The following is a 12,932-nucleotide window of genomic DNA, read 5'->3' on the forward strand; positions in this document are numbered from 1 at the left end:
TTGCTGTTGTACATGTTTTTAGAGGAATTCAACCTTTGGACTGTAACAAGCATGAATAAACAAAATGCGATGCGAAATGTATCAATGGACTAAATTCGAACTGAAACTAAAAAAATACTTTCTGTGTCTACATGCACATACTTAAAGACTTCATGGAGTCTACGTATTTTCAGAGTTTTGAGGGCTGTGGATTTTTTTTAATTTTTGGGTAACAAAACTGAGATGTATTTACATATAATTAACATTAAAGAAGGCTGAAATTCTGTGCACTTGGGCTACTGGGGGAAACTGCATTAGCATTGATTCTGTGCCTCAGTTTTCATTGTCGTCCTTTGATAGTGGGATTCTAAGACTTTGAACTGCTTCTTATTTTTTGTAGCAGTGTCCATGGTCCTACCTTGAGGCGTGTATTGGCAGACATAGGCCCGCGTGGCGCTGCACAGGTGTGAACTGGTCTGACCCTGTTGATCAAGGGACACGCACACGTTGCCGGGGGATATTGCAGAGCGAGGCGGTTGGCCCTCCTCGCCCTCCTGGGCCTCCGATCCGTTCACCCAACGCAGTTTGCCTCGAGAGTCGACGTCACTCAGGCCTAGCCACACTCCTCGCTCCCTGGTGCAGTAATGAACAGACAGGAAAGATAGAATAGAATAGCTTTATTGTCATCATATATGACGAAAATTGAAGTAGCTGCCACTGGACGGTGCACTGAAACAAGCTAAGTTAATGACAATAAATAAGAAAATCACACGTACATATAAAACAACTATATTAAGAATTCCAACATATGAAAAAAAAAAAGGCGAGACATATACAGAACAGTAAGGAGGAAATGAGATCAAATAAAGGGATACAAATAAAGGAACAAATACGGGCAGGAGATTGCATGTAAGCAGCATTATTAAAAGGGACACTGCGTTATTGTTTTGAGCTGAAATGAGAACAAGTGAAATGATCAAAAAACATACATACAGTTCAAGGATGAATGAACACAAGATAGAAAAATGTTTTTTCCAAGTCTTTGTGATCATAGTGTCAGACAAAGAGAAACATGCCACACAAACCCCTTTATAAAACATCCAGACTGGAGCAAGCATGTTGCAGCGAGTGACATTCAAGCCAGTGAATTATGTGTCAGCTTGCCTTCAAAAATCAATGATTGCAGAGCAAAGGGAGTGTGAAAAAGCTGCTTTGATTGGATAGTGCAGTTGAGATGTCAGATATTTAGTACATCCCTGTGATTGTCTGATTAATTCTCACTCCATGAGTCCACTAATGGAAAGGACATACTCCCCATTTTCACTTTCTTTTCTGTTACACACCGTTTTCTGAAAACAATATGCTCCTTCCTCTAAAGAAGAGCTAGTGTGTGACTCACTGTAGTCGAAAAACAAAAGGGAGAAAGTGGAAGTAAGCATGAAGAATTCAGACATTTTGTGCAGCTGTTTTATGGCTGCATTAAACACACAAACACCCCTCGTCAAAAAAAAAAAAACATGATAAAAGCAATTTCCTTTGTAATCTCCATTTTTTTAAGCTTTTCAACACTGTGATTATTTGCACCTGTGGAGACAACGTCACGAAGACAGGACAAGGGTTAAAATATAAAAGCAAAAAAGGAACAGGAAAAAATAGGATCTTTGTGGCAAAACAAGGACTCCTAAAGAAAAAGAGGTTCCTTAAATAAGTGAGGGGGTGGAGGAACATGCGAGCGCAGGGGATAAGCTCCATCAGCAGAAGGCTTTTTTCCTTCACTTATCCACTTCAGTGGCAGAGGCTAAGGCCTTCACCCTCACATTAACACACACAAACTAGGAAGTGTGGATTCCTCCTGCTACGGGGTTAAATTCACAATGCAGCTGTGCTTTTACAGATGTGTTTTTGAGACCTTCTTCTATATAAACACCAAACACTCGAGGCACTCAGACAAGTGCAACAACGCAAAGTTTTTCAAAGCCAAATCAAACTCCTGTCCAGGGCTTACTTCACATGGAGTCCATAAACAATTCTGTAATTCAGCAAATTTGTTTTAAGGTTATGCAACACTAGCTTTCACCCATCACTGCTCTTAACAACGGCTTCACACCTCAACAACATGTGAACACACAAGACAAGGCGTGTTCAGTCAATAAATCTCACTCATACAGAAGGAGAAAGAAAAGAAAAGCACATTTTACGCACATACACCTCTACTCACACCACATACAACTGTTGTCTCGGTCTCAACATTTCTCGGCTTTCGCTGCATTTAACAGACACTATCTTTGTTCACGTGTGTGGGCACATAGTAATACCAATACATTGTAAGAAAATGTTGACTGAAATGATTTTTTTATGTCTCTTCCCTTGACATAAAAGGTAAAAAAAAAAAAAAAAACCTGAGAATTACTATAAATTATTAGAAAGAATCTCACAGAGAGAAACACTATGGCCCCCATTTCTGCAACACATACAGACAGAAAACACTCACTGAGTGATTTTGTGTGCCAGTCGGTTACGTAGTGCGTCACTCCTGACTACTGCCAGAGACCCTCCGTGCTCCAAACACTGTTGTCGAGCATCGGTCCAGCTCAGCTCCCCTGGAACCATCTGGAAACAGCTTGAGGACTCGGGGTGATACACCGCATCTCTGGGACAGTGAGGGGAGGCTGGCAGATGACAGAAAGACCCACATGATTTTTCCACACAGTTTAAAGTCACGCTTTCAACATTATGAAACTTTTTATGGATGATGTTATCAACAGAATTAATCTTACAATACTGTATAAAACATTCTGACAACAGACATTGGTTAGACAATGTAAAGACTGCTGCAAATCAATATGCTCACAAAGTACTGTTAAAAAACACTTGCACCAACATGTATTTGGGCGAGCCCAAATATTTATTGTGGAATGAGTATTAATTTAGCAAAAATCCTGATAGAAACGTACATAATGTGGGTCTATAGAGTTAGTGAAACATGCTGCCAATGTCCGTTTCAAAAATTACATTTACAATGTATTCACATCTTTCAGTTTTTCAAAGTTCACCACTGGTCATCTTAACATGTCCATGTGGTGTGTTTATATGCTGCAAGACGCATAACGAGAAAATTAGCAGACATGGCAAGGCATTTTCACCCTAATACTGCAGTATTGTGATGACAGTTTAAAAAGTGTGGATTTAGTTTTCCAAGGGTTTCATACGCAACAAACCGACATAACCAATTCTAGGTGTTGATATGAAGATGTTTACATCTGTCATTTCACAAGCCATAGTCTCTCAGCTTTACAAGCTAGAGTATCACTGAGCCTTCCAACTGAAGAACAAATAATCCTCTATTGTGTACTCCTGCCCCCTCACTGCCTCCTGCTTCAAGGTGAGCCATTTAGAATAAGTAACTGCTTCTTCACAGTCCTCTAGCTCTATTTGCTTCCAAGAGTTGTTCCTGCTCAGTCTAAAAATGCTCAGCCAGAAGTAAAGCACATCAAATATCCTGGGGTTGGCTCTAAGAGTAAACATGCGAGTCTTCATGCACTCCCAGCATCTGAGGAGCTGAACCCCTAGCGGATTATTTGTACTTTAAAGGTAGCGTCTTACAATGTTGAGAAAATCCTTAGTGTTAGCAATCTGTGTAGCTAATGTGGCTAATGTTATGAATATCTGTAGGCTGACAAGTCTGTGGAAAAAATAAAGCAGCAGGGCAGTGAGAGATAGTAGAAACAAGGACTGGTGAGGTTTCATTTGGTGCTTCAGTGCAACATAAAATTCAGCCGATGTATACATCTGTTGGCTTCTCTCCTGCTCTCTGTGCTCACATATACTGCATTTTAATACGGCAGAATATTGAATAAGGCTGATTTCATTGACATATTTTACCATTTCTTTTGTCAGACAATGGAATGAGTACGAAATAGTAAGTAAAACCCGGCCCATTAAGAATAAATGTTAACTAGCAGTCACTTCAGAGCCACTTCTAAGCTGCGGCTCTGTGCTGATAAACTGCAAATTTTATAGTCATATTATAACAATTTATAACCGGGATATTGTGTGACATGAGTAAAAATCATGAGTGCCGTGAATTCTGAAATGTTTCCATCCAAAATGAACACTCAGAGACTAAGAAACATTACAAAGTACTGATCTAACACATTCAATTAAGTCTATGTTGGCTGCTGTGCAGCCAGGATGTGAATCACAGACACAGGGAGAGTCTTCTTTCTGACACATGGACAGCAGCAGTTCAGCTGTGTTTAAGGCCACAAACACTGAAACAGCCCATTTAGAACAGAATTAAACCAAAGGGGTTGTACAGTCATGGTGAAATGAACCAGCTTTGTAGTATTTTGAGCTGTATGGCTGAAAGACACATCATGAGGACAAGTGGTGCTTTCATTAATTGGCTAAAAAAGAGGGGCTTTTAAGAAAACTCTCACATCCTCCTCTTTATAAATGCTTTTCATAAAGGAATATTGGTCATTTATCATAGCTAAATAAGTGCTAATTAAGAAACACTCTTTGAAAACTAACAGAGTAAACAATCACATCCAGAGAACACCCACAGGGACCCATTAAGCTAATGTTCATATTTACATGAGCAGGAGAGAAACTAATTGGATGCAAATTGCCATGTTGAGTTTACACTGAAACACCATTTCATTGCTGGAATTCTGTCTGACTGTCCATTAGCTGAACGTCATTCGCGTCTCAGAGTTTGTGTGTTAGTTTACCTTTGGCAACCTGGATGTCGTTTTTTGTGATCTTCCAGTCTACGTCCAAGCCAACCGCACCCCAGCTGACAAGTGTGAGCTCCAGACTCTTGTTGGCCACAGAAAGAGGCGGACAGTGCAGCTCCAGTTTGGGAGGAAGTGTCACGGTCACTTCCCCACTTGTAGAGACCTGAAGACAGCAAAACCATTCACACAAAGCGCTTTTTTTAAAACCCTCCTGTTGTCTTAGTTTACGGGCACCATAAAATATTGTATATCCTTGTCTGAAAAAATCCCAAAATTCAGCAAAAAAAATTCCCCTAATTTTGGAGAATTTGCAAAACCTTCAACAAGAAAATTCAAATAATTCCTTAAAATTTTCCCTTAAAAGTTTCATTTTTTAAAAAAATCTTCCGAATTTGGCAAGAAAATTCTTGTAAATATTTTCAAAAAATGGGTAAAAATCTTCCAAAAATATCCTAAAAATATCTAAAGTGATTACATATATATCAGAAAACTTCTCATATATTCTTTAAGAACATTCACAAAAAAAAAAAAAAAAAATCCAGCGATTTTGGTTGATTTTTTTTGTGAATGTTCTTAAAGAAACATTTCTAACATTTCTTTTTTTTCCACCAAAAAATGTTCAAAGATTTCCCAAAAATGTTGAAAATGTGGACATCAGAAGTTTCACTGTGAAAATTTTTTTTCCCCCACATTTTCAAACTTTAAAATGGGTCAATTTGACCCACAGGACGGCACAAGGATTATATTATAGTAGGTATATTAGTGTGTGTATTTGATATCTCACCTCCTTGTGTCCAGCCCAGGCCTTCAAACCGACTGCATAACGCCCCGGAAGTCCGTATTTGTGAGCTGCTGTGGTGATCGCTGCTCCCGTCGTGTTGACCCGCGGTGAACCGTCGCCAAAGTCCCAGGACAGCGTCACGGGCGTTACAGAAGAGGCGGCGGACAAAGCGACCTGCTCGTGCACGTTTTGCAGCGGGAGAGGTTTCAGTGAGACGGTGAACTCCACCGCAAACACATCATGAGCCAGAGTCCATCCACATTCCTGCGAGTCGAAGGAAACCACGTGAGGAAGAGGAGGTTTTGGTGTTAATATGCACAAGTATTTACAAGTGAAATAAAACCTCTTTTTCCAGTTAATTGTTGAGATATTTGTGGTCTCACTATTATTTTTATGGTTTTAAATAAAAACCGAACGAAACACATAAACTGCTCAGATTTAAGATAAACAATTATTAAATTTTTTGGGGGGAGCTTTGGATAACTTCTCTTGTGTTCTTCAGTGCAGCTCTGCAGCAGGAAAGGGAGAATATAAGGAAGTCATTCAAGGCACAAAGGGAAATTGTTGGGTGGCTAAAGGAAGGTTTAGCGGAAATCCTGAATGTTACATTCAAGAGAAAGGGGGAAGCTGCAGCAGAGAAGGTCTGCATTACAAGCCCCACTTTGTTAAGCGACTGTACACATCGACTAAGTGACAAAACTATAAAAGCGCACCCAATAGTGGGCTGCACTTTACATTTTTCTATCTGGAGATCTTACAGTGCATTATTTATCATCTCTGAACACTGTGAGACGCATACCTTCATCACATCGGGTTTCGTACAGGCAGCAGAGCACTGAGACTCGCTGATGAAGTTGGGCCGAGAGTTTGTGCTGCAGAGACACTCGTGCCTTTCCCCCAGACCTCCGTATCGGTATGATGCTCCAAAACACATGCTGTTGCACTGTTCACGCGTGAAGTTTCCAGGTGTGGAAGAAGAGAAGATGACAAGTTCACTTCTTCCCCCTCCGCCGCTGCTGCTGTCTTCAAGACAAGCTGCATAATTCAGACCTGAAGCAGAGACAGAAGGTTTAGGGTTCAGAGGCTTTAAAGCATCAGTTCAGGTGGAACAAAAAAACAAGTCAAATGGTTGCCTGTATATTTCTCTGATGCATGTGTTTGCCATCACATACATTCTCTTTGTCTTTTAAACTGAATACTAAACCCAAAACGGACTAAATAGTGCATTTTACACATTTCTACTTCGCTTTTAAATTTATTAAGCCGGTGGCTAAGGCCCTAAATGATTTCTTGCAAGATACAAAGCAGGATGAGATTTCTTGCAGATCTTGTCTTTGCATTTATTTGTTTTCATACCACAGGTGAGCAGGCTGACATTGAGCAGAGGCTGGTGACGGAGCTCCGGCGGATGGTTGCAGAGCATTGCCTGTGGGCGTCGAACTCGCACCCCCTTTTCCTGCAGCCAGCTGACCAACCGGAACAGCTTACAGTCGCAATCAAAGGGGTTACTGCTCAGATCGCTGGAGGAGGGAAGGACAGAGCGACAAAGTAAACCAATAATGGTAAAAAATCTCAGCATTCACAGAGTTAAATCCACTGATGAAGGTGCTGTACATAGACGGTGTGATGAGCTCATTCAAGATTTTAAATGATCATGACCTGCACAGGGGAGAACATGCAAACTTCACACAGACGGCCCAAGATGCTTTAACATTCAATAGCCAAGTCTGATTTAAAATGACAAATCAATCATTTTCACTAGTCAGTATTTTTATTCCAGACATTTATAACTCCATTCTGACTCATTAAAACAACAGTGATATCTGAAATTTAGTTGACACTAGTCAAAATAACAGTCACAGTCGTTTCAAAATTCATATGCTGGTTCAGCAAAGCATTCCAGTGATGTTATCAGAAATCATTGGAGCTGCCACGATGGATGAGATCCCTAGATAATTAGATACAAAGTTCTGTAAAGACTTATGGTTGAAATTTACAAGAAGGCTGCACTGACATTAGTTAAACAGTTTGGTAGATGCAGTTACAGGTGCGTTGGCATAGTACACTTGATTTAGTTTTGGATGCAATTCCAAATATCTGGAATGTCATGTTGCCTAATTCAAAACTAAAACCTGATGCCTGTAATTGAACTTTAAAGAAAAAATCATTTTTACTATTGAGTCATAATTCCACTTGAAGATAATCTGTCAATCCAACTACTTCAAACTTAATTTATCAGGAAAAAAGGAGACATCTTATACTGAGAGGAATTAGAGATATCCAGAAATTTGACAAAAATTACTCATAAAAAAAAGCAGACACTTGAAACTTTAATCAGAGCTAATTACTATTTACATCTTTATTCAGATTGCGTCGAGGTAAAATGGGAGCATAAATGGAAATTCTGTGAAAATAATAATAAAGAAAAATATGGAGGGCGACAGATGGAGCGAGAAAAGAACAACAACACTGATTATGTAGCGTGTTATAATTCTTTCAGACTGATCTATTGCCAATCATTTCATTTAGCTTTGTTCAATTGCAGATTCTGCATTAGAAGAAAACCATCCTCATCTACTAAAGTGTAATCACGACTCGCTACCTCCCACTCCTGTCTTTATTAGAGCTTCACTCATCTTCCGTGTAGGCGACACAACTGCAATGGTTCTGCTTATTTAAGCATTTGTGCATATGCTTCTGTACACGGATCAGCCACAACATTAAAACCACCAGTTTAATGAACAGTGGACATCTGGAGGCGTCCTGAATCGAGACGCTGACTATGGATGTGTTGGGTCTTGTGGGTTACAGAGTGACAGATAAAGCTTCTTTGGTGCATCTTGTGGAAGTGCGTTTGGGAATATAGGGAGTCTGAAGACCAAGTCAACACCTTCTGTTCTCAGTTAGCTGTACCTGAGCATTTTTTTTCTGGATAGGGCACAATGTCCTGCTGGGCGAGGCCAGGAATGTTCTGCTGGGAAGCTTTGGATCCTTCTACATCAGGGGTGTCAAACTCAGTTCCTGGAGGTCCACTATCCTGCATCTTTTAGATGTTTCCCTCTTCCAACACACCTGATTCAAATGATCAGCTCATCATCAAGCTCAGCAGAAGCCTGATAACGAGCCTGATCATTTGAATCAGCTGTGTTGGAAGAGGGAAACATCTAAAACATGCAGGATAGTGGCCCTCCAGGAACGGAGTTTGACACCCCTGTTCTACATCTACATGAACAGACCAGACACACCCCTCCATTCTAACAACCAGATCAATGTCATTCACTTTACCCATCAGTGGTTTTAATGTTGTGGCTGATCACTAAGTATGTGTGCATGCATCTGCTCAAAACTTTTCATATTTTCACATTTGGTAGTGAGACAAAGAAGCTCAGAAACAGAGTTTATCACAGGACTGTGGATACTTACATCTGAGTTAAATTACAGAGGTTGTCGCATATCCTTTCTTCTATGGTGGTGATTTGGTTGTTGCTCAAATCACTGACAGAAACAAAGAGACAAATCACTGTTGACATCGAAACAAAAGTCTTTTTCCTTCAATCTTGCAGCAACACATATTTATGGTAATAACTATCATATTGTTATTTTGCTAGATGTGTGTGTTGTGGCTGACTGACAATCTCTAGGCCAATCTTTGTGTGATTTGTTGAATGAAACAGTTTGAAGATGACATTTAGATACGTTTACTAAAGAAAAGGGCATTCTCACGTCCTTGTTACACAAAATGACTCAGACAGACAGAACAACACATAATGGAACAATGAAGCGACAACATAACCTCACTCTTGAACTACTAAAGTGCTGAGTTTTCAGACTTTTAATACTTCTCCCTCCTGTTTCCATCCATCCCCATTGTTTCCACCCTCCTCGCTTTCTTTCCTTCTCTCCGTCTTCTCCCTTTTCCTTCTCCACTCATGATCTCCTCCTCGCTGCCTCCCTCCTCCATCCAGAAGGCTACATAATGGGGCCGTTGTGTGGTGGTTTTGGAAGGAACTGATGGAAACCATCAGAGTTCTCTCTCATCACACACACATGCACACAAACATGTGCTTAAACGCCCATTCAACGGGTGGAAGAAGTAAGGTAATGGACGGAGGAAGGGGGGAGATCGACAGATGGAGAGAGGGAGGCAGTGGGAGTCTGGAGCAGTAAGCTGTAATTGAACTTAATCGTGCTGTGATTACTGTGTGTGTGCAGTATGTGGGTTGTATTTTTTTATGTGAGTGCTCTCTGGTCTAGCTAGCTTGGTCCTGGGATTTCTGCCTATTTAAATCCAGACTAAACCAAGCCTTTCCCTCTTCTCCTCCCCCATGTTTTCCTCTCCTCCTAACTCTAAATTTGCCAGATCTCCCCCAGACTTTATACTCACAGGACTGACAGTGGTCCACAGCAGAATACTCCTCTGGGAAGAACATTAACCCTGTTCCCCTGAAGATACCTGACAGACAGATATACATTTATTCAGACAAACTACCACATTAATAACATATACAGCTAGACAAATAAATTGGAGCTGGTTTTACTTACAGCTCTTGGAGGCCAGTGAGACGATCTAGCAGGCTGGTATCAAGAGAGGAGATGTGGTTCTTGGACAGATCTCTGCGGGAACAAAGCAACAGATCCACATTACAAATACATGTCAAAAGTAATAGTGCAAAAAGTAAGAGTAATCTTAGGAGAATGCAAACAGAAAGTGTTTAAAGTGTAAAAGACATAAAATGAATGCTAAGATCAACATGAGATTTTTTTGTTTCATATTGTTTTTATAATGACCCCCTGCGATGCTGATATTTCCCAGTAAAAATGCTGTACTTTATATCATATTACATTTTAGAAAAACCTCACTCTGTGTTTTTGCTAAACCGAGCAACAGCAAGCTTCCAGCTTTCTCCCAGCTCATAAAACAACACACAGAGTGATTCATTTTTCCTCGGCAGTGTATTTGAGGAGAGCTCGTACACAGTGACAGAGAACATAACAGTACAGCCACCTGAACATAACCAGCAGAACCTCAGTTATTCTTTCATTAACCCATCCACCATGGAGGCCTCCGTCCTGGGATGCCGGTTAAAAAAAGTAAAACCAGGTTAGTTTTTCAACGGTTGTCAAGAGAGGTGCATTCACTCATGACCAACAGAACAAGTTCAGTAACATCAGAATTGATTGGTATAGGGCTGTTTAATTAGTAAAAACATCAATGATCGCTGTTTTTTGTGTCTCACTTTGGTCTCGGGATAAGAGTAAGGTGACCTTTGGAATTTTAAAATTCTCCCAAGTGTCTCTTATCTATTGAGCCCGAGGCTGCTCATTTTAGCGCTGCAGGTCTCGCAGTTGTTACTGACTCAATTTAGGATTGTTTTGTCAGGTGTATATGATAACGAATAAAAGAAAAGAAAGTGGAAAGTGCAGGTCTTAAGGGGTTGAAATTAAATAGTGGAAATTGACTAAATGAAAGGGGAGCTGTTGCAGTGATTCTGGGTTGCACTTCCATGAAATTGGTTGACTCAAAAGGGGAGAACACAAAGTCCAAACTGAAGCTCCAGAGGAAGCAAGGACCGACCCCGAGGTTTATCAAAATCTGTATTATCTTCCCTGCACTTTAAGTATTGTTTATAATCTCATATTTTTGATTGACAACACAGATGTCGTGTTAAAAGTCTGACATATCAGGACAATAATCTCAGATTTTAGGAGGATGTGCAAAACCAACAAGTACAAAATGTGGAGAATCTGTTCAAATGGCATGCTTATTTATTTATCTCTAGCCAGGAAAAGTTGCCCATTATGACACCATACATGAAATTCCACGAAGCTTTAGACCTTCACTCCGAATAAGAACAACATGTCAGACACCTACTTCAGTGACAGTTCATTTAGAAGTTTTCCTGCTTACCGAGATTCATCATTAATTCACACAATGAGACATAAATCCCTACGTGAAGGACAGGTAGAATAATGAGGAAATAATACTGTAAATGTAAAAAGCACATTCCTATATTTATGTAATAAACTTCATGAAATCACAGACATCCTTGTTTAGTCGAGGTCATGGTTAGGTGTATTTTTCTTATCCTGTCTGCTCTTACCCAAAGTAGATACAACCATACACTAATAAAAACTCAGATGAGATAAAGGACAAATGTTTAAGACACTTTGTTAAATTTCACCAATGCACGTTTGTATTTGTGATGCACTTTTTCTAGTATATTAAAGGCTTTCTGTCCTAATATTCAAAGAAGGAAGGCTCTGCAATCACAGTATCATTTCTTAGAACTATTTGAAAACATTACAAACACACATTAACCAGATCAGCAGTTTTTTGAAGCCATTACTGACATACAGATTTTCATTTACATGAACACATAACAAACAAGTATGTTTTCTTTTTTTCTTTTGTGATCAAAGAACTGTAAAGAACATGACAAACTATATTTCTCCTCTGTTTCAAAGTCATGTAAGTCTGACTTACGGGTCCAACTCTTATCAGATTCAAGAACTCAGACTCAAGAAGCCCTTCTTCAACATCATCTTTCATGTCTAAATTTGCAATTCAAACCCATTGTAAATATTTAAAATTTAACTATATAACAGCAGGTACTGGCAACATATCCGTGCATCCACTTTAACTATCAATGTAGGTCTGTTTGGTCTCAGCTATTTTTTTATTAGTTTAAATCATATGATTTATCATTTATTTCTAATTGAAGTTGACATTTTCCAACTACTTATCCATCATATTTAGTTCACAATTTCAACAGTTTTTCCATTATGATTAGTTAACTTTTTCAAGTGTTTATCCATATTCGTAGTTAACTTGTTTCAATTGCCTGTTCATAGTTTTAGCTGACAATTTCAACAGTTTTTCCATTATGTTTAGTTAACATTTAATTTCAAATGGCGATCTGTACTTTAAACAAAGAGTTTTAACATTCATCCATACTTTCAGTGAAACAAGTTAAACTATTTATCCCTACATTTAACAGTCTGAACTGTTTATCCATATTTTTAGCTGATGTTTTTCAGCTGTTTATAAATTATGTTTGGCACACCATTTCAATTGTTTATCCATTCTTTCGCTCATAATTTCATGTGTAGCTAACAAGTTCAAGTGTTTATCCAAACTTTTAACAAAATGTTTCAACTGTTTATCAAGATTTTTGAGTGACATTTTCAAAACTGTTTATTTATATGAAGAGTTTATTTGCAAAAACAGATAACTCTGTTTTGATAACTTTTCAGAAAACATTTTTTTATTGTTTACTTGAGATAATATCAATCAAACTGAAGTTGAGTGGATTTGACTTAGTAGTAAAATACATGACAATAGAGAAAAAATGAATTATTAGTGTTATTATTATTATTTCAAGTAAACAATAAAAAAATGAGTTTTCTAAAAACGGACTTACCCGTTTTTGCAA

General features: G+C 39.0%; 1 protein-coding gene across 1 annotated transcript in view; it reads right to left on the reverse strand.

Annotated features, from left to right (window-relative positions):
- The window catches only part of pkd1a (polycystic kidney disease 1a), an 85,169-nt gene that overhangs the window by 52,999 nt on the left and 19,238 nt on the right, over positions 1 to 12,932 (reverse strand). The window contains exons 2-10 of the mRNA XM_051945782.1: positions 10,042 to 10,113; positions 9,884 to 9,952; positions 8,923 to 8,994; positions 6,856 to 7,019; positions 6,299 to 6,549; positions 5,503 to 5,763; positions 4,713 to 4,881; positions 2,471 to 2,648; positions 398 to 612 (exon numbers count right to left, since the gene is read on the reverse strand). Coding sequence (XP_051801742.1) covers positions 398 to 612; positions 2,471 to 2,648; positions 4,713 to 4,881; positions 5,503 to 5,763; positions 6,299 to 6,549; positions 6,856 to 7,019; positions 8,923 to 8,994; positions 9,884 to 9,952; positions 10,042 to 10,113 — 1,451 coding nt within the window. The remainder of the gene's footprint in view (positions 1 to 397; positions 613 to 2,470; positions 2,649 to 4,712; positions 4,882 to 5,502; positions 5,764 to 6,298; positions 6,550 to 6,855; positions 7,020 to 8,922; positions 8,995 to 9,883; positions 9,953 to 10,041; positions 10,114 to 12,932) is intronic.

This window comes from Acanthochromis polyacanthus, chromosome 3, assembly GCF_021347895.1.
Source record: "Acanthochromis polyacanthus isolate Apoly-LR-REF ecotype Palm Island chromosome 3, KAUST_Apoly_ChrSc, whole genome shotgun sequence".
Taxonomy (NCBI): Eukaryota; Metazoa; Chordata; class Actinopteri; family Pomacentridae; genus Acanthochromis; species Acanthochromis polyacanthus.